Source organism: Poecilia mexicana, unplaced genomic scaffold (genome assembly GCF_051168715.1).
Source record: "Poecilia mexicana isolate PSO_F unplaced genomic scaffold, ASM5116871v1 scaffold_10, whole genome shotgun sequence".
Lineage (NCBI taxonomy): Eukaryota > Metazoa > Chordata > Actinopteri > Cyprinodontiformes > Poeciliidae > Poecilia > Poecilia mexicana.
This window is the reverse complement of record NW_028263379.1, coordinates 22,940,188-22,959,596: the sequence shown is the minus strand read 5'-3', so window position 1 is coordinate 22,959,596 and position 19,409 is coordinate 22,940,188. Positions and strand designations below refer to the sequence as shown.

Genomic DNA, 19,409 nt, shown 5'->3' with positions numbered 1-19,409 from the left:
TTCAAGATGAAAAAATACTCTCAGAGACTCTCTCTTATCTTAAGTTGTGTACTTTTAAAAATAAGAAGATGCTAGCAAGGATGAAAGTGACAAGACTTAAAGCATCTCATACTTTTTTCCTCCATAGGCACAGGTTCTCTCTGTTGAAAGCTAAGCACATATTATGATCGACATTGAATAAAAACACACTGTCCCTGACCGTGATCTGTGGAAAAGCTGGATTAATTTTTTTTTAATTTAACCTTAATTTACACAGGTTGTCCCATTGAAATCCAAGCCACTGACAAGAAAAACGATTTATGTTTAAATATTTTACCTTTTACTCAAACTATACTCTCATTCAGTCATTGATAATTTGCTTATCTCTGTAAAGCTATTCATCAAAAAAATAACTGAATTAAGAAAATAAATTTTATATATACATGGGAGAATGTTAATTTGAAAGAGAAACCTGATTATGCTGAGAGAATAATTGCCAAACGAGTTGTTTCCAGAGTAAATGGAACCTTAATTTCCAATGATAAGTTGTGAAAAGGAGTATTTTAATCACGCTTTAATCAAATGTTTAGATATTTTATTTAGTTCCATGCTGACTGCAGTATTGGAAAGAGAACTGAAAAATGTTGTAGTCATTTATCCAGTCACTGGAAGTACAAAGAAATTACCATAATATTCAATTGCTGTTTTATTGTTGAGGTTAAAAATGGCTTCAGCCAACATAAAGTATGAAGATTGCTGAAAATATCAGAACCTCTTAAGCTTTTTAAAATGATGCACTTGTTAAAACACTATACAACATTTACTGAAACATAAAATCCTATATCCTATTTAAACAACATTCAAGTTTTAGCAGGTTGTTGTCTATGAAAATATTCCTACTTTTTTTGTATTAATTAGGTCAATCATTTTTGACTGGAATATTCACACTTGAACATAATTATGATTCACCTTTTAGGTCCTTTCTAAAATATTTAGACAGATTTAGGCCCACAATCTACCGTTGGTAAGTTCATGTTAGGGATCAGTTTTGGGGTTTTTCAAGCTTCTGTTGTGTTTTCTTGGCAGCAGGTTTCAAGCCGTAGTCATTTGTAAACCCATGAGATGTGGACTTTATTTTTTAAATATATCTACACCTTTCTCTCCACAATGAGTAGGCTGAAATGTATTTTTACCACAAAGTATTTCAACTACTTTTTTTCTACACCTGTGGTCCATTATAAAGTCACAAAGCCTGGTCAGTGTGCGCAGATTTAAATTTGTAGCAGCGGCTGGTTTCTAATATAAGACGGATGGAATTGGTTCATCCGTCTTATATTAGCAAAGCTAAATCGTCTCCACACTGGGATATTGTCAAAATAGAGAAAATCTTCTACTTTATGCACCCATGAAACTGAAGGTCAGTTTCAGGCACAAACAAAGATGTATAAATAAATTTGTGTTTTTCTAACATTCAAACTCAGATTTGCTTGCTACTGCAATGCATGGAAAAGGACATTTAAATTAAAATTTAAACTAAGCTTATGCTTAGATAATATTGTATAAGTGTTGTAGGTAATATTCTTCTATTTCTTAATTAAACCAGTCTATTTTTCAATATTGTAGCCCCTTACCAGCACCCCTGAATATGTTTGCATCTTTTAAAGTCATGGCATGGTGATGCAAAAGGGCAGCAATACAGACACAGTCATAAAACTACATGGAGTTACAGGGAAGAAATCGAATGCTTACAAGATGAAAAACCAAGATATAAATGATCAGCCATCAGTTCCCAGTGACGGGGAGGAGATCTGTTTTCTCTGACGGTTTCTTTTGGATCTATGATTTCTGTCTCAAGATGTTTGTCCTATGATATTTTTGAGGCATGCGTCAGTAAGTCAGAGGAGACCGCTTTCTCTCGAGACATTTTGAAGCCACTTGTACTCTGGCATAAATCCAACACCGAGCTTTATCTGGTCTCTGCATATTGTTAAACTTTTTTCTCTCATGTAACTCTTTACTGCATATTTCTTTTCCAGTTCTCTCTTTCTAAGTTTCATGGATAGTATATTTGAGGCATTAGTATTAAATGCTGGTTATAAGGCAAGGTCGTCAGTCAAGGCTAATACACCGGATCCTTGCAAATTCGATTCCTAATTGACGTTTCTTATTGGGGGCTTGTTCGCAGTAGTAATGGGCTGGTTACCGGTATCAAGGTATGCCAAGGTTTTAAAATGTGATCCATTAAAACTGCTTTTCATGTCATTCCTGCAAATTGAAGTCATTTTAATGCGGCTCCAGAGAAGGTACTGTGGAAAACAGAATTGTTTGAGGTGTGGAGTAGCGTATCACTTTCAGCTGAAAATGTTCCATGTTAGTTGATAAGGAACCACAAAATATTACCAAAACAAACAATATGTAATGATGTTGGTGAATGCTGCTTGCTATGTGATAATGATATGACTTGCAATAAGTAATGAAGTACGCAAGAGTGTTATTTCTTTCTGCTTTGGGTTTGTTGTAAGCATACATGGCATGTAGTTTCTTAATGTCTTTACACTTAGCCACCAAATTGAGCATCAGAAACTTTTAGGAAACATTAATGCACAGTTAAATGATTAGCAGTGACGTTGCAATAAATTTGCATCACATATTGGCTGTTTCTGAAATGTTTCTGTGAAAACGAATGGATCTCACATGCCACTCTATAAATTAACATTGTTCTAAAACTTCCGTCTTTGATTAAACATAGTGTGGAATAATTTTTTTATAGAATTTTTACATCATGTCAGTATGTTACATTACATTAGACGCAGCAAAAATAGCGGTGTTTCCAATCCAATTCTTTTGTGCGCAAATCAAAATAAACAGTTATTTTTCAAGGCCATTATACCATGAGAATCTCACAGAGTTCACAGCCCAGACAGAGATGGTGTAGTTTTTCCACATACACAACAACAACAACAAAAAAAGCACGGATGGCCGCAGAGGTCCAGCAGCCTGCATAGCCATTTCTATCATGCAGCCGCCCACGTCTGGAAAGTGAAATGCAGAGTGGCCGTGACAGCAGCAGAGCAGCTCTGTCTCTTTGCTGTCACCCTTCACTGAAGCAAACAGTTCTCTGCAGCTTGCTTGACAGCGGAACGATTCAGAATGACACTCATTCTCCGAGAAGTACAGCATGGCTGCCTCGCCCTCCCTCTCTCTGGTGTTCTCCGAGCCATGAGATATCACCCACATGCCCCTCCCTGCTCCGCCCTTTTTGTAACTACCTATAAAGTGCTCTCCTTCCTTCCGCAGTCTGCAGTTGTCAGCTCATTTCCCACACTATCCACACATTCTGTGTTTGCGCCTCGGCCTAATATCCGTTTCCCGCAGTGTAAACATGCATTTCCACAAACGCTCTGCCTGTAATATATTAATTCATACATTGTGTTTAACTGCACAGAAAACAGTCTTAGCAGCTTCTCTGCTCGGTTTCACACAGCAACATATAATGAGCTGAAAAGAGAATATCAGTAAGCTTGGTGCGACAGCTCGCTGCTGACTTAAACGTATAATGACAAGCCGAGGACAATCCAGAACAATTCTGTAATGAGGTGATTTGTGTGGTCTCCTAGCCCAGCTGCAGCGTGACACAGAGCATGCTCTGTGTTTGTTGTCGCTGCTTTCCAATAGATTTCAAGCCTGACGAGTGCTGCTGTTTATTTACCTGATGAGGTGATTCCACTCATCAGAGATTAAATGTAAAATGTCAGATTTCCTCCTCTAGCGCAGCGTGTTGGCTCTGCCTGTCAAAAGGCTCCATGCCTCGGGTTCACGCAACAGTCAGGGGTTGATTCATGACCCAGGCTCCCCGCTGTCAGAGGTCTCGCTGATTGAAGCGTCTGTAATAGTTCTCCCTCTGCTTCCTGTTCCCTTCTCTTACCATTGACTTATCGAGGCCTGGTATGTCTTAGTGGGTGTGCAGAGAATACCAAGTGGCTGTGCCATCAGGGTGTGTAATTATATAGCCTGCTGAGATGCTATGCTCCTGCAGCCTGCACGCTTTGGCCCAGCTAGGATCCACTCATCCACCACATAGCTTGGACCAAAGTCTGCTGTGGCGAGCAGTTTTTTGTTCTTTCTTTTTTTTTTATTCTCTGTGCTTTTCTAATGTGTCAGCACAGGTTTCTGTAATGCGTCTCTCTCTATCTAGCAGATGAAACGTGTTCAACAGCCCATTAATGGACACTATATACTGAACGTGACGACCCTTTTGCCGAAAATTTAGGTTTTCCTACTACGTAGCATGTGTTTTATGTAGCAGCTTTAGTTCTCTGACAAGAACAAAAAGCTTCTTTGTGCTATCGTATGTGAATACCATTGGAAAAAGTGAGTTAAAAATAATTCTTCAACTCAAAAATTGAAATCCATGATCTACATATTCATTACACATAGTGATATAATTTACTATCCACATTTATTTGGGTAAATTTTGGAAAATTTGTCTGAAAATGTGCTAAATAAAATTATCTTACCTTGCCTTATTTAATTTTAGAAAATGCGATATTAGCCTACTATTAAATTACATTTTTGATTTATTTTTGATTTTTTTAAAATGATTTTGTAGATGCCTGGGTTCAACATCATCAACACAGGAACGGCCTGCCTCTGCATTTCTCCTAATAGTATTCCCAAGCCCAGTGATGTGTGCCATTAAGCCTCTGATTGGGCTCTTCATCTGTTTTAAAGCCCACAAGCTTGGACTTGACCTCGATCAACAAAACTTAACCAATCTTATTACTGTGCAAGTACTACACTTCTGAACGTTATCAATTATTTTCTGAACTTCTTCATTCATAGAAATTGATGTGAATATGCCAGAATCTTCAAAAATCTTTGAAGGACACTGGGCATCAGTTTGGTACACACTTTGTTGCTGAAAGCTATGCAAACAAACTTGACTTCACCTAACCATATTATCCCATTTAAAGTGTAACATTTAACGTTCCCATCAGAATGGTGCTCCAGTATAATTGTAGAAAGTAACGTCTAAAATGCATGCAAAGCATCGTGGGCAACATGAATAAGGTAGCTGAACTGGATTTGTTTTTGCGTTTTCTGCATTGTATTATGCCGGGAATCAAAATTGGTTATTTGATTTTCTTGATTTGATTTGATTCAAGCAGATTGAATTAAATAACTGAGCCAGAGCAAAAACATTACAGTTGCCATTAATATAAGGACAAACAGTAGCAACTTACTGCGCAAAATTAGATAAATCTCCTGCATTATCCAGCATTGGTGCTGTTCTGTTTTCACTCTTCATTACAACATTGATCTATCTTTGTGTGTCAGGTTCTGGCCAGACCCAGAACCCCAGAATCCTCAGATGACCAGTACCCCTGATCCACTGGAGTGGTGTTTCTGAAACTGCACAGTAGCTGAAAGCATTAGCAAGTTAATGACCTGTCACACACAGCAGACCAAGAAAGCCTATCCTATCCAAAGGGAAATATCAGAGACTCTCTGTAATGAAGTAGCTAAAGTTTGTCCAAAAAGCCCATCTGTTTCCACCCATTCAATTCTAGAAAAGAAAAAATGTCCATTGTGACTGATAAACCTTTCACATTTCAATGTTGCAACTGTTTTGTGTGACTGCAAATAAGGTGGAAAAGCTTTTAAAAACTTAAAAGAACAACAACAACAACAAACAAATTCACTTCATAAAAAGATATTTAATCTTCCCTCTGATTTGAAAAGATGGTCCTGAGACATTGAGGCACTCTATAATATTCTGGTGGTTGTCTGCTCTCACCTTCAGTGTGGAGGAAATGAATACATGCTTGGCTGCTCTTGGTGCTTTAATCCATTTAATGCACCTTAGGCAGGAGATGAATATGCAGCTTTCTGTGGTTGGGCACGTTTTAGGAGTCTCGACTGTTGTACTGAAGCAGAACTGCTGACTGCATGCAGTTCTGATTGCGTTTATCACTGTCATGCCCAGTCTTCATGCACACATTAGTCATGGGGTTCCATATTTGGAAAAGAATAATATGTAATCGTTGTCCTGGTGCTTGCTGCTCTGACACTGTTCACCTTTAGTCATGATTTATAGACCTCATCACCAACACAGGTTGCTTGTATTGCATTTACTTCCTTACATCTACACGCCTCTAGATTTTCCTTGCTAAAAACACTCAGATTTTTATTTTATTTTTTTTCCTGAAAGGCACCTGACAGAAAGTAAACCAATGTTTATCATAGTTTATCATAGACTGTTAGGATTTGTGATTAACTAGCCAAAAATTGAGCACTTTTTTTTTTTTTTCCATTGTTAACAGTGTGGTCAATAAGATCGCTTTGTATCAGCGACCACAGGGTGTTCACCGAGTATGGGGGGGTGAAAATCAATACCAGTGTGGAGATTACCAACAAGATTGCAGGTATACTGGTGTGCGGCGCATCATTTTGAGCTTTCTGCAGGGCCATTTTACGAGATCACGCTTTTCTGCTCTCATGTTGGCAAATTAGTAAAGATGGATCATAAATAGCAAAATGAGATCTATTTTATTTAAGCTGCAGTTCTTTCGAGATGTTTTACACTCATCAGTATCGATGCCATTTTATCCTCCCATTTTAATTAAACATTTGAACCATGCTATGTTCTCAACAGAATAAGAATTCACCAACCCACTTCAACGAATAAGAATAACGAGAACTGGGTGTGCAAGTTTGAATTTCTTGTGGATTTTCTCTCGTCTACGCAGTGTCGCATAAATAAATAAAAGCTGCACCTCGTCTGTACACCTACAGCGAGCGTAAATATTACCCACTACATTAAAATGAATTTATTATGCCACAGAATAAATCTTCTTCCCTGAGACAAGATTTCTCACCAGAATAGAAAACAGAGGTGCACTTTTATGGTGAAATGTTAAATGTCTAACTTTAATTGTGTAGATTGAAGAAAATCCACGTTAAATTCAAACTTGTGCACCCCTAAAATATATATTTCAATGAACATTTCTGCTTGGTTGGGTATATGCAGCCTTTTCACCACAACTGTACTGTCTTTATAGTAATATCAACAATCCCTTAAGTTTGCAGTATCTTCTTTTACTTCCTTGCTTCTTATTGCAGACAGCGTAATGTGTCTTTATAAAGTCCTGGGAGCTCAAGCTGACAAATGGCAGGAGAAAATGCTGCTGTCTGCCTCAGCATTTTATGGTAAATTTCACATCTTTGAGTCAGCCGTAAACTTGCAGAGGTGGAGTGGCTTTAAGGTAGTTACTAGCTGCTCGCTGCCTCGCTCCTCGAGGCTAAGACCCTGTCACTGCTAATTGTCACAGCTCGTATCGTCCCCGCCTTTCTCCGCCGCTGTGATAGCCGGTGCTTAGCCATGTGTGCGAAGTTTGAGAAAACCAGTGTTGATTGCAAAGTGGTGGTGCTATGACAGGTCCATTGAAAGATTTATGCATCAGTGTTTGTTTACACATCTGTGTCTGCGTGCTCATAATCCTGTGGAGACTGTAAACTGTCAAAAATGCTGACCAAGAGGACCGAGCTGATGTCCCTGTGCACCGAGTGCCTATCGAGTGCTTTGGATTTGAAGTTAGCACTGGAATTACAAGTTGAGTAAGTGCACTTTTTAGGATTAGCGTTGAAAGAGGTGAAGGTTTATGTGAAGGGTAAGGAGTAGGAGTAGGCTATGATTTTTAAGGCTATGACGTACACGGCTGGGAAATGCAGGAAATGTATTGTCTCTCCATGATGCTGCAATCACTCATACTATATGTATTTGATTGTAAATGTATGAAATAATGCATGTATTTCATCTGGATACAAATCAGAAATTGTTGACCATTGTAAAGAGACTATGAGGCTGTATTGCCGACATAGAGAGTGCTCACGTCAATGAAATATCTCTCTTTATGTAGATTAATGTCCCCACTAAGTGAAAAGGATAACAAAAACCTGCCTGCAGGTGTTTGGACCAATCTTTGTCTGCAAATTAGTGGGATTTGCAAAACTATTTGGACCCCTTTTACATTCAGACATCTTCTTTTGCTTTTCTTTTTTTTTTTTCATGTTACAACCACAACCCTCCAAGTATTTTATTGGGATATTATGTGACAAAGTAGTGCATGGAATGATAAAAAAAAGAATATAAAGATTTGACTTTTTATCACAAATACAAAACTAAAAAGCGTGGCATGCATTTGTATTCAACCCCCTTACCCTGACATTCTCAAATACAATTTAAAGCAATCAACTGTCCTTGGAAGTCTGTAATGTTGTATGAATCTCAATTGTGTTTTAAATAAACTATATTCAGAATTATTTAAAGTTTGATCATCCTAAATAGTTTTAATCCCCATGACCAAAGTTATCATTATTTTTAAAAATAGGCTTTTTTTTTTCTTTAGCCACTACCTTTACTCACTTGTGGTATATGGAAATATATGCATAACACAGACTTTGCAGAACACAGATGGCCACTTACCCAAAAATCTTGCTCAGTGTATAAATGAAAGTTTTGTTTGTTTTTTTTTTTTTATATATTATGCTACCCGCTGTCTTGTACCGCCCTAAGCAGAGAGACGCTTGTTATATTTCAAAAGCTACGACTGACTGTAAACGAAGATCTGAAGCCAAGATACATAAAAACCAACAAGGCGATAGAAATGGGGGCAAACAGAGGAAATGTGAAGGAAAACTAATTAGCTTATTACCAGTTAGAGTAATGAAGCACAGGCTGGAACAAAGCAAATGCAGAAAAAAAACGCTTTGTGTAAAATATGACTATCTTAAGTAGTAGTAAAAGTTAGACACTGACTGATAACGATGAATAAAATCTAATATCTTTCTGTGTAAATGTGTAAGTTGCAGAAACTTCTAAGTTAAACTAACTCCACAGGTTTAAGCAAACATTTAATTATGTGTAAAAGTTAAAAGGTGTGCATAGTACCTCCTTCCTGTCTGAACTAAATTTCTGTCAAAACATTCAGATTTAAACTGGGCTGCAATAATGTGTCCAAAAAGACAGATCTTGCTCTCTGAGTTCATCCAGGTCGTGAGGTGCAAAATACGAAAGGGGGTCGTTCAGATTATTTCATTGTGTATGTGCATACAAATACATCTATAGTAGCTGGGAGAGCCATTTTTGCCATGGTAAAATAAGCTACAATGAATGAAACGCAGCAACCTTTGGTTCCACAGTTATAAATAAGTGGTTTTTGGGCTGTGTGCAGCTTAATCTTCAAAACTTTACACTTTCCTCTTTATCTCTAAAATTGAAAAATGAAAAAGTACTTGCAGTGATGGTTTGTGTATGGTTGCTGATTAGTGTTTGTGACATATTTGCAGAGAAACAGCAGCAAAACTGAACTTCTAAGTCTGCATACCACCTGTACTTCCCCTCATTACAGTTTTCCCTACTGACAATGAATGACACTTCCCTTGCAATCAGCTTGTGTAGTCAGTCAGGAGACAGGTGAACAGGTGCCGAGCTCAGATATGTTTCTTATCGTCTAGCTAGCTGCTCCTGGCTCATCAGTGCAGAGCACATGAAAGAACCTTCACTCGCATCAAAACCAGCACACACAACAGTGCACACCCTTGAGTGTGAGAGGGAGGAAGAAAAAGTTGAAAAAGGGTGGAAATTAAGAACACCGAGAGCCCATTTTTCAGTTTTTTTAAGAGTAAGAATTGCCTTTTGTGTTGATTCGATATGTGAGATTTTCTTTTACCCCGAGCCCTTCGCTCACTGTTCATTCCCAAAAAATATGGCCCGCGGCTGCATTATCCCGGCGACATCTCGCCGTCTCATGAAGAGTCATAACCAGGAGGAAACCAAGAAGTATAGCCAGAAGCTTTGAGTTGACATTTACAATTTTAATGTGAGAGCTGTGTGTATTAAGAAATACCAGGGGACGCCATCCGGGCTCGTCGTCACTGTTCCCGGAAAGCTTATTTCATGCTCCAGAAATCTCCACAAAACAAACGCGCACAAGCAAGTCTGTCCGTCTGCATGAGAAATGTACAAGAGGAGACAAAACGGGGATCAGACAACTTTTAAGGACATCAACACACTGACAACAACAAATTCTGCATCTATGCAATGCTGAAGCGTGTTATACCCGCTTATTCTTGCAGGGTCATGATTTCCTCCTGCAGTCTTTGGCCGAGAAGCGGGCTAAACCCAGGGGCAGGTTGCCAGCCCATCACAGGGCAACACACAGACACACATAATTTCGATTAACCGATTAACCCAACAATCAGATTTTTTGGACTGTGGGAGGAAGATGGAGTTAAATACAGAATGGCCTTTATAGAAGTAAACCAAACAATTCATATGTTGAATATAGAGACAACAGGACTTTTATATACAAACTATTTGCCAAATGCAATAAATGTGTAATGTAGCAGAACTATTCCCTCTTCTGAATTTTAAGAATATTTTAAATAAGTGACTAATTAAAAAAAAAAAATCCTGTGCATAAACTCTAGCAAAAACACAGATAAAAATATGTCTGGAAATCTGTTTTGGAAATCTAACTTGTTTCTAGCACATATTTTAAAAATGTATAGAACAACTGAATTATTATATATATATATATATATATATATATATATATATATATATATATATATATATATATATATATATATATATATATATATACATATACGTGTGTGTGTGTGTGTGTGTGTGTGTGTGTGTGTATTTTTAAAACATTACAAAATCACATACTTGTTAGGCTGTATAGCAGAGCTGAATTTTTAATAATTCACCCGGACCTCCTCTGTGTATTGGCTGTTTCGCCGCTGCTGGTGTTCAGAAATCTTCAGCAAGTTTCCTTTCAACAGCCGAGAGCCGCCTGGCCTGTAATCCCGTTCCGACATGTTCTCCAAATAAAATAATTGCCTCCCACTTCTTTTAAAATACCTTCCGACGTGGAAGGCCATAATTTACATGTTGTCTTCGGTCAGCGGTCGCCATAGCAACCAGCGGAACATGCAGCAAAGCGGCATCTGTGCAGCCGTGAGCTTCAGGGGAGAACGAGCTAGGAGTTTGAAAACCAGACCCGGCGTTAAACACCTGAGACTAGATCATCATCATCATCATCATCATTTTATACCGCCGGCTCGTCTCTCCGAACGCTCCCGAGGCATACCTGGAGACAAATGCACGCTGTCAAATTCAGAGCCATCTTACATCAAGTTTCCTTTTATTGCAGTAATTTACATTGATTCACAAACTTTGCACCTTATTTATTTTATTTAAGTCCATTAATATTGACAAAACTGACGCTCTTATCTGAAGGTTATTACTGTTCCTCTCATCTTATGAGAGCACTTTGCACGTCAGATCGTGGATGGAAAGTGTGTGTGTGTGTGTGTCTGTGTGCGTGTGTGTGCGTGTGTGGGTGTGTGTGTGTGTGTGTGTGTGTGCACGCGACTGCTCGGATGTCCTCGGAGGCTGCTGTTGTACGAATCTGCGGCATCGTTTTGTTGTTTTTCCAAACCAATCTGACATTGTTTTCCTTTTCTTCTTCTTCACTTTGCTTGTCTCTCTGTGTCTGTTTTCTGCTGTCAAGCTTGTTAATCTCAAAAGAGTTCAAGAAAATGGAGCCTCTGGTAACTTTAAGTAAGTCTGAACATCTTGTTCTGTTGCTTAGCTGAGCAGCGTTGTTGCTTTGAATTGAAAACTGCTGCCTCTTGAGTTTACATTTATGTTTCTGACATTATAGCATGAAAAGCTCAATATGTGTTGCTACATTTTTGTTAAATTTACATGTTGAGCTATGCTTATAAAATGACAAGTATGTGACAGGTTTCATTGACATTCTGCCTTAAAGCTACAATTGACAATCTATTTAAATCATTTGAAGTAAATGATAAGAAGCAACACTTCCTTTTCAGCAATTGTTTAATTATAATTTTTTTTTTAAAAAAGGATAAAATTCTAAATTTCACATGCTGGATTTCGTAGAAATACCGTGATTTTACAAGACACTTTTACATCATCCATGTTGGTATTAGAGAGGTTTATGTGATATGGGGAGGAGATTAATAAACTAATCGTGTGTACTCAGAAAAACAACTTCTAGGTAGATGTCAAGGAATGCAATGTTGGACAGTTGACTGATTGATTCTAACATGGATGCAGAGGCAGAAGAAAAAGGATTAGTTTTGTAAGTGGAGCTGAAACTAGTACAAATATTTTATATTCTTTGAAGGTTTTAATCTTACTGCCTTCCGAACATCTTCACTACTCCATAAATTGTTTTCTTCTGGTATCGCTTCCCAGCCTGGTAAAAGCTGGGAAGCGCCCCTCGTACTGCACTTTGAGGGTCTGGGCTCTCAGCTATCGAGAATCGTTTGACTCCTGGAGGCACGGACTCTGTCGAAGTTTTAGATTTGACCCAATTGTGAACGCTTGGCCATGAGGCGTGCGACACGGCAGCTCCACCGTTATGAAGCTTACTGGACATTGCCTGCACTGTAAACAACAATCCTCAACTGTAAAGACAGAAGTGCCGATCTGAACGAAGTGGCTGTTCATGTTAATCCAATATTGCTGTGGGTGGATGCAAACCCGTGTCTAACCGGTTTGCTTCCACCCAAACCAAAAATCTAAACTCCACATGCTGGATTTCATAGAAATCTTGTGCTTTTACAAGACACTTTTACATCGTCCATGTTGCTGTCGTGGAGGTCATTTTTTCCAGTTGTGGTGAATAATGCAGCAGGCTTGCAGATTCCCATCAGATGTATAGTTACTAATTGCCCCAGTCCTCTTCAGCCCTCTTCACAAACCACTTTCATTCCTTTCCATCTTTTCTTGCTAAATTATTTAGAAAACTATGCAGCATTCAGGGGTTACCACCGAAACATTTTGTTGGAAGTTCACAGCTTCATCATAATCTAATTCTCATCAATTTTCCATATTTTATCTGACACAAAATTTTGAAAAATATAGGTCATGACCTTATTCAGCACATCGATTATCTTATAATGGAACCTGGCATCTCCTTATTGATATCTGTTCATTTCTCTCTTACACCATATAGTTTTACGGCCAAATTCCCAAAACAACTGGACTGATTCACATTTTGCAATGCATCAGTAAACAAAAGGAGTCTGAAACTGTGAACCTAAGGTGGTCCCTTAAAATTGTGTTTGTAAATGCAAACGTTAAAATCACCTCTTAAACAAAATCTTGTTTAAAAAAAAAAAAAAAATCATGTCAGAAAATTGCCTCTCAAAGATCTTAAAAGCAACATTCATGCTGTTTTTTGGCTTTGTTTAGAATGAACCAAGCTGTGGCTTCATCAGCCCAGCTCTAAACGTAGCTGAAACTTAAAGCGATGATGCAGAAGGTGTTGTTGTCAAGTGTAAAGTTAGGGGGAAAGCAAAGATTATCGATAATGGGTGTCCGCAAGGACTGCCTCTGTGTGCATAACAGCTGAACCACACACACACACACACACACAGAGCAGCTCTTGTAGCTGTTTCATCTTCCCTGCAAGCTCTCCTCTTAGATGGAAAGTGTCGATTTTGTTTTGGGCATTAAAAATACCCCAAAAATGCAGGTAATTTCCCAAAGACTCCACCATTAGACGGTGCCCTTAAGAGTTCTGCTGCTACTTCAAGTTCATCAAGTACAAAAAGGCAATTATTCCGTTTCAAAGTTCTCGAAAAACTGGCTGCGTGAATGTGTTCAACATGGTGTAAAGAGTACAGCTGAACCCAGAGAATAAAGCAGGAAAAACAGAAGTAGTCATACTTTTAGCGCACTGTGGGGACTTATTACTCCATTCTGTAAACTGGAGCCTTTGTAAAGTCTTGAACTGAAAGCTGTCATTCCTTCTTGAGGACATTAAAACATTGTATATTTTCACTTCTGTTTTCAAGGTTCGATACGAAGTCAAGAAAAAGACGATTATAATGATAGGAAGGAGTTCACTATCTAGAAGACAGAGGCCAAAATACTAAATAATTTAAGATGATGATTTACGAATGATTGTGGCGGGCTCATTTTGTTTCGCATGTGATATTGTGAAGATCGTTAGCGAATTCAGAGAAATTTCCATATGCTGGGAAGCTTTATTGAATGGACATGATCTTTTGGGGCTACAGGCAACACCACATTGAAAACGAGCATGAAGATTTATGCACGGCTTCAAGAACATTTCAAAGAATCGTAGTCGGTGAACACAGTTAACGGCTGCATCGCAAAAATAAGAGTTAAAGCTCAGTAAAGTAATGAAAAACATATATGCAAAGAAGATGCAGAAAAGTGGCCAAAAAAAAAAAGTTTCAACAGTGACTATGGGAAAGTAGAAAGTTGAAGTAACAGAGATGTGTTTTTTTTTTTTTTTTATCACATTTACTGGGTTGTGTTATTGCCCCGAGAAATTTTCACATCTGTGTGGATACATTATTGATTCATAACAACACATCAAAGTTTTAGAAGAACACGTTGTATGTGACACTGCATTTGTGTTTTGTGCTCATCAGCTGTGGTTTTGTTCTGTTTATTAAATAATAAAAATTGTATGGCTCAGTTAGTTTTTCTTCATTGTCTTGGGGGCTTTATGGCCACACCCCTTTGCCAGATGTCTCTGCACTGGGCACTGAGTTATACCAACTTGTCACTGAGCACAGTTTGATGTTGATCAGGATTAGGGAGTCAAATGTACACCATTCAAAGTAAAGCACGGAGCTTGATCACTGAGATTTTCTAGATGCCAGATGAGGACCAACCACAGCAAGTTGTGTGCCATTCTTTGCAGGAGTTGCGACAATTTCAGTTTTTGGGGCGTAATTGAAGTTTGAGGCTTGACTACGGCCCTTCAACAGACGTGAAAACTTAAGATTTTGATAACTTTGGAGGCTCTGGTGCCTTTTGAGCAAACACAGATTTTCACGCGGATTGATAAAAACCTCTGGAAGGAGTTTGATCAAATGCAGAGGCTAAGACTGGGTAAAAAAAACATTGAAAATCGTAGGTTCATTCCAAGATGGCTGGCCTTCTGTTGGTTTTAGAGCATGGGTTTTGGATAGATCTTGGAAAGTTCTATAAGTTAATCAATTTTCATATCTTTATGATAAAGTAAGATATATGAGGAGAGGTTTTTTTTAATGTTACCAGGGGGCGCTGTTGAGCTATTTCTGTTGAGACTTTTGCAAAACTCCTAAAATGCATACATTTCTGTACAACAGGCATGTCTGCACACTTTTGTGAGTTCTGCACATAATCAGGCCTCCAAATAGCCAAATCAACTGAGGAGAGAATAGGAGCAAAAAACATTAAAAAAAGAAAAAAAAAGTTTTCGGAGTGAATGAGCTGCTCCGGCCTAATAAATTATATCTTCCAGCGGGAATTTGCTGAGGTTGTAATACAATGTGTTTCATAATGTGGACTGGCCTAAACTGAGATCACAATCAAACAAATACAGGAAAAAAAAAAAACTCCAAAATTGATCTAGACTTAAATTGAATTCCATCCATCCATCCATTTTCCGTCACCCTTGTCCCTCAGTGGGGTCGGGAGGGGTGCTGGTGCCTATCTCCAGCTCACGTTCCGGGCGAGAGGCGGGGTACACCCTGGACAGGTCGCCAGTCTGTCGCAGCTTAAATTGAATTAGATATAAGAATTCAGTATTTTTATTTGTAGTTCATTATTAATGGTCAAAATATTGAACCGCAAATAGAAATTAGCTGATTTACAAAAGCTACGTTCAAAGATTGTTTTGAGGTAAGAAAATGAAGTAGAAAGGCACATAAAGACATCATGTGTCCTCAAAGCGAAGGTGCAAATAGGCCTGAATTGACCTCATGAGCTCTGATTTTTTTTTTATCACACCGTGTCCCATTTTTACAATGTTACATAACGTTCTAGTTTGATAGAACCCTAACTTTGATTTATTTTACTTAACAATTTTGCTTATTTTCTCCTCACTTCTTTCCCTTTGACTGTGAATCTGAATTTGGATCCACCTCTGTTCTTCTACAGGAGGGCATACAAATCTGTTAACTGAATTTAAAGCCAAAGCAAGGCTCTGTAATAAAACTGTACCTGCTTGCAGTGAGCCACTTATATTTGCCTCTTCTTAAAGAAAAGTGTGACTGCAACAAAGTGAAGTCACACAGTGGCTCAGTTCTACAACAGGGCGAGAAGGAAACAGGTGATGCAACACAGTTGTAAACATGCTAATTTGCCAGGAGTTTTGAAACGTGTTGCTGGCATTGTGTTCAAAAACATTTAACCACAATAAAATGGCTTCCTTTATTTAAAACCATTTTATTGTGGTTTAATTCAAATTGCTTTGAATCAAACCACACAATTAAATATTTGCTCATTTGTATCCTTTCGCAAAAGCCAAAGTTTACAGGGAGGGTGCAAAAGATCAGAAATAATCTCATTGTATGAAGATATAAATCAGGAGAAGGATACAAAAGAAATCGATCAAATTCATTAGCACATGGAAGAAAGTCTTCAGCAACTAAAAAAAAAAAAAGGCGTAGAGAACAACAAAATACAAAAACCTGGACTGTGTTCAAAAAATGACGAAAGACAGAAACTTGTAAGGAAGCCTGCAGAGAGCCTGACAATAAAGCTCTGGGAGCTGCAGAAATGTCCAAAACATAGGCAGAAAAACGATACTAAATAAATAATAAAAAAAAAACAATACCCACAGTAAAACACTGTGATGGAAGCATCACCAGCCAGGTATATTTTTCAGAAATAGGGTTTATTTCAGAAGAGAGAAAACTGTAAACGCTTCTAAATACCAGTCAGTTCTGACCCAAGATCTTTTGAGTCTGCTGGAAATATGGAGATAAAAAATAAATGTGTGTTTCTCAGCGTTACAATTTGTCCAAGCCTACACCCAAATCCAGAGTCCAGAACTAAATCTAAGAATTTATGGGGTCTCCCAAAGATGTCCTCACAGATTTGAAGAATCCTTGAAGCACAAAGTGGGCAAAACATTTGCAAGTCAAGATGCTGGATGTTGATAGACGTTCGAAGAAATGCTAAAGCTGAATCGAGCTGTTCATCAAGAAAGTCGTAGCTTAAGGTTGTGCTCACTTCTGCAATCAGGTTGTTTGCTTTGTGTATGTTTTTATTTTTCAGTTGAATTGTACAGAATAAGCGTAACCTCGTGTACAGAATGATTTTTAAACCTTTATTTGTTATTTGACAGAAGAAATTAAACAGGAGTACTTTGTAAAAAGTGCCAATCGTTGTATATTTATGTTTAGCAGCTTCTCATCCATACCAGACGTTATTATACCAGCCTCAGGCTTTTATTGGTGCTTCTATTTTATCGCCAAAATAAGACAATCTACCACCCAAAGGAGGCAGAAACCTTATATTTTGGTTGTAACAAACTATAGATTTTACCGTTACTCTAACTTTGTGCCCCACAACTCTTTATTCATTATGCCACAAATTAAAAGAGAACAAAAAATTAGAACGAAGATTAAAAAAAATAAAAATAAAAAGTCAGCAACACTAGGATGAAAGCTGTATAAAATTAGAGAGTAGGTCTAATTATACCGACAGCATCATATTCATAGTTGGTTTCATTTGTCAACTGCCACTTTTGCTTACTCATTACCGCCATGCCTTCAAGCCTTTTTACGTGTAGCTTTGTGTCAGTGGTTTTTTCTTTTTTTTACTGGGAAAAGTGGATGTCAAGATGAAACTCTGGGAATAGTACAATTAGTGGTACTTTTCTGTGATTAATTGGAGTGCTGTGTTACCCAGCGTGACAGAGAAGCTCAGCGTCACTGTTGTGACTGAAGACGCGTACCGTGTTGATGAATCGGCAGACGATCACACCCACAACCCGTTAAGATGCACACACGTAAGGTCGCACGCATCCGGCTTTATGTTGGCACAGAGATCCCTCTGTCATCTCTGCCGAACAAAAGATCTGGCTTTAATCCAGTCCGGCTCGCAGAAAAAGGAAGCAACTGCCTATTTTTCATAGGCCGACTGTAGTCTCGCAGTACACGGCTTTGATTAGCAACACTGATGTCACCACATTCTTTCTTCTTCTTCCAGTGCCTCGTTGGCACAAGCCCAGCTGTGTGATCACTCTGAAGATGCTGGCAATCTCTCTCTCTCTAAACAGTGGAGGGGGGAAAAAAAAGAAATAAATAAATCCAAGGGAACTCACTGTCTCTGAGCTCAAGGGGCCAGATAAATATGTTGTGTTCAACGGTTTCTTGGGGTTCACCATCACAGAGCGTTCAACTGTCAAGGAGCAGAAGGAGAAAACAAAACATATGTGTGGTGGTACACAGAAGTCAGGAAGGAGATGTAGGATTAAAGCAGAGGGAGAATGGAACAGCGAGTTGTAAACGTCAAGCTTTGTAGCCGCACGGAGAGGCCGCCGATAAAGTGGAGCAAGTCTTTCAGGCGTAAGATAAGAATAAGCTACAAGAGGCGGACAAGCTGTCTGCTCATTTTGATCTGGGTAAATGCTTCCCACAAGGAAAAACCAGTCTGGCCTTTGATGGATTCATTTGACTGCTGCTGTTTGCTGCGACTTTGAACAGGGCATATGGAGTCGGCGTGGCAGGATGATCCTCCTGCACGACTCGAGAGACCTTCACAGTGTAAATTCGAGTTGATCAATTTTATTGATGCAATTGTTGCACTGGGTCTGCTGCCACATCAGCGATGCAATGAAATAGTACGGGACACGTCTTGACCTGATGGGATTTCTACCTGAGCCAGTATTAAAGCATTTACTCATTCAGGAGGAACCCGTTGGGACGGGCTCGGTTCGGGGAACAGCTGTACTGGGAGGCTGTTTTTAAATGTTTGTATGTCTCAGACATAAAGGGGGAGACTTAATGAAGCACAGCAATCTCATCAATTTTCTAAATTGCATTACACCTGCAATTAGATTTTGTTTTTCTTTCTGCAGTGGATTCACAAAGCAGATTGCATTAAATACACTTGTAAGAAAACACACGCATCACTGCCCTCTCTTTAGCCAAAAACACAGTGATCCCAGGGAAGGAATTATAGATGTTGAGGAAAAATGTTAATATATTTTAATATTTGAATCAAACAAGGCATCCAGGTCCATGTCCTTAAGAAAAATATCTGACTGGAGTGTCTAAATGTTTTTTTTTTTTTTATCAATAAGTCATGCTGCAAGTTGCATGGTAAATGGTTTGTACTTGTATAGCACCTTATCAAGTTCAAAGGACCCCAAAGCGTTCTACACTACACTCAGTCATTCATGCATTCACACACACATACACACACTGATAGTGGCCCTCTGACCGCATGGAATGATGCATTCCTTTAACTAATTAACTTGGAAATAAGCATTTGTTGAAAATAAAATTGTAAAACATTTCGTTTGTAAAATTACTAGATTATAGTAATGTGAGAATTAAAAAAACAACAACTA

At 38.5% G+C, this 19,409-nt stretch overlaps 1 protein-coding gene across 1 annotated transcript in view; it reads right to left on the bottom strand.

Annotated features, from left to right (window-relative positions):
• The window catches only part of frmpd3 (FERM and PDZ domain containing 3), a 44,094-nt gene extending 25,570 nt beyond the window's left edge, over positions 1-18,524 (bottom strand). The window contains exon 1 of the mRNA XM_015001156.2: positions 18,159-18,524. Coding sequence (XP_014856642.2) covers positions 18,159-18,221 — 63 coding nt within the window. The 5' untranslated portion in view covers positions 18,222-18,524. The remainder of the gene's footprint in view (positions 1-18,158) is intronic.
• Positions 18,525-19,409: the final 885 nt, after the last annotated feature.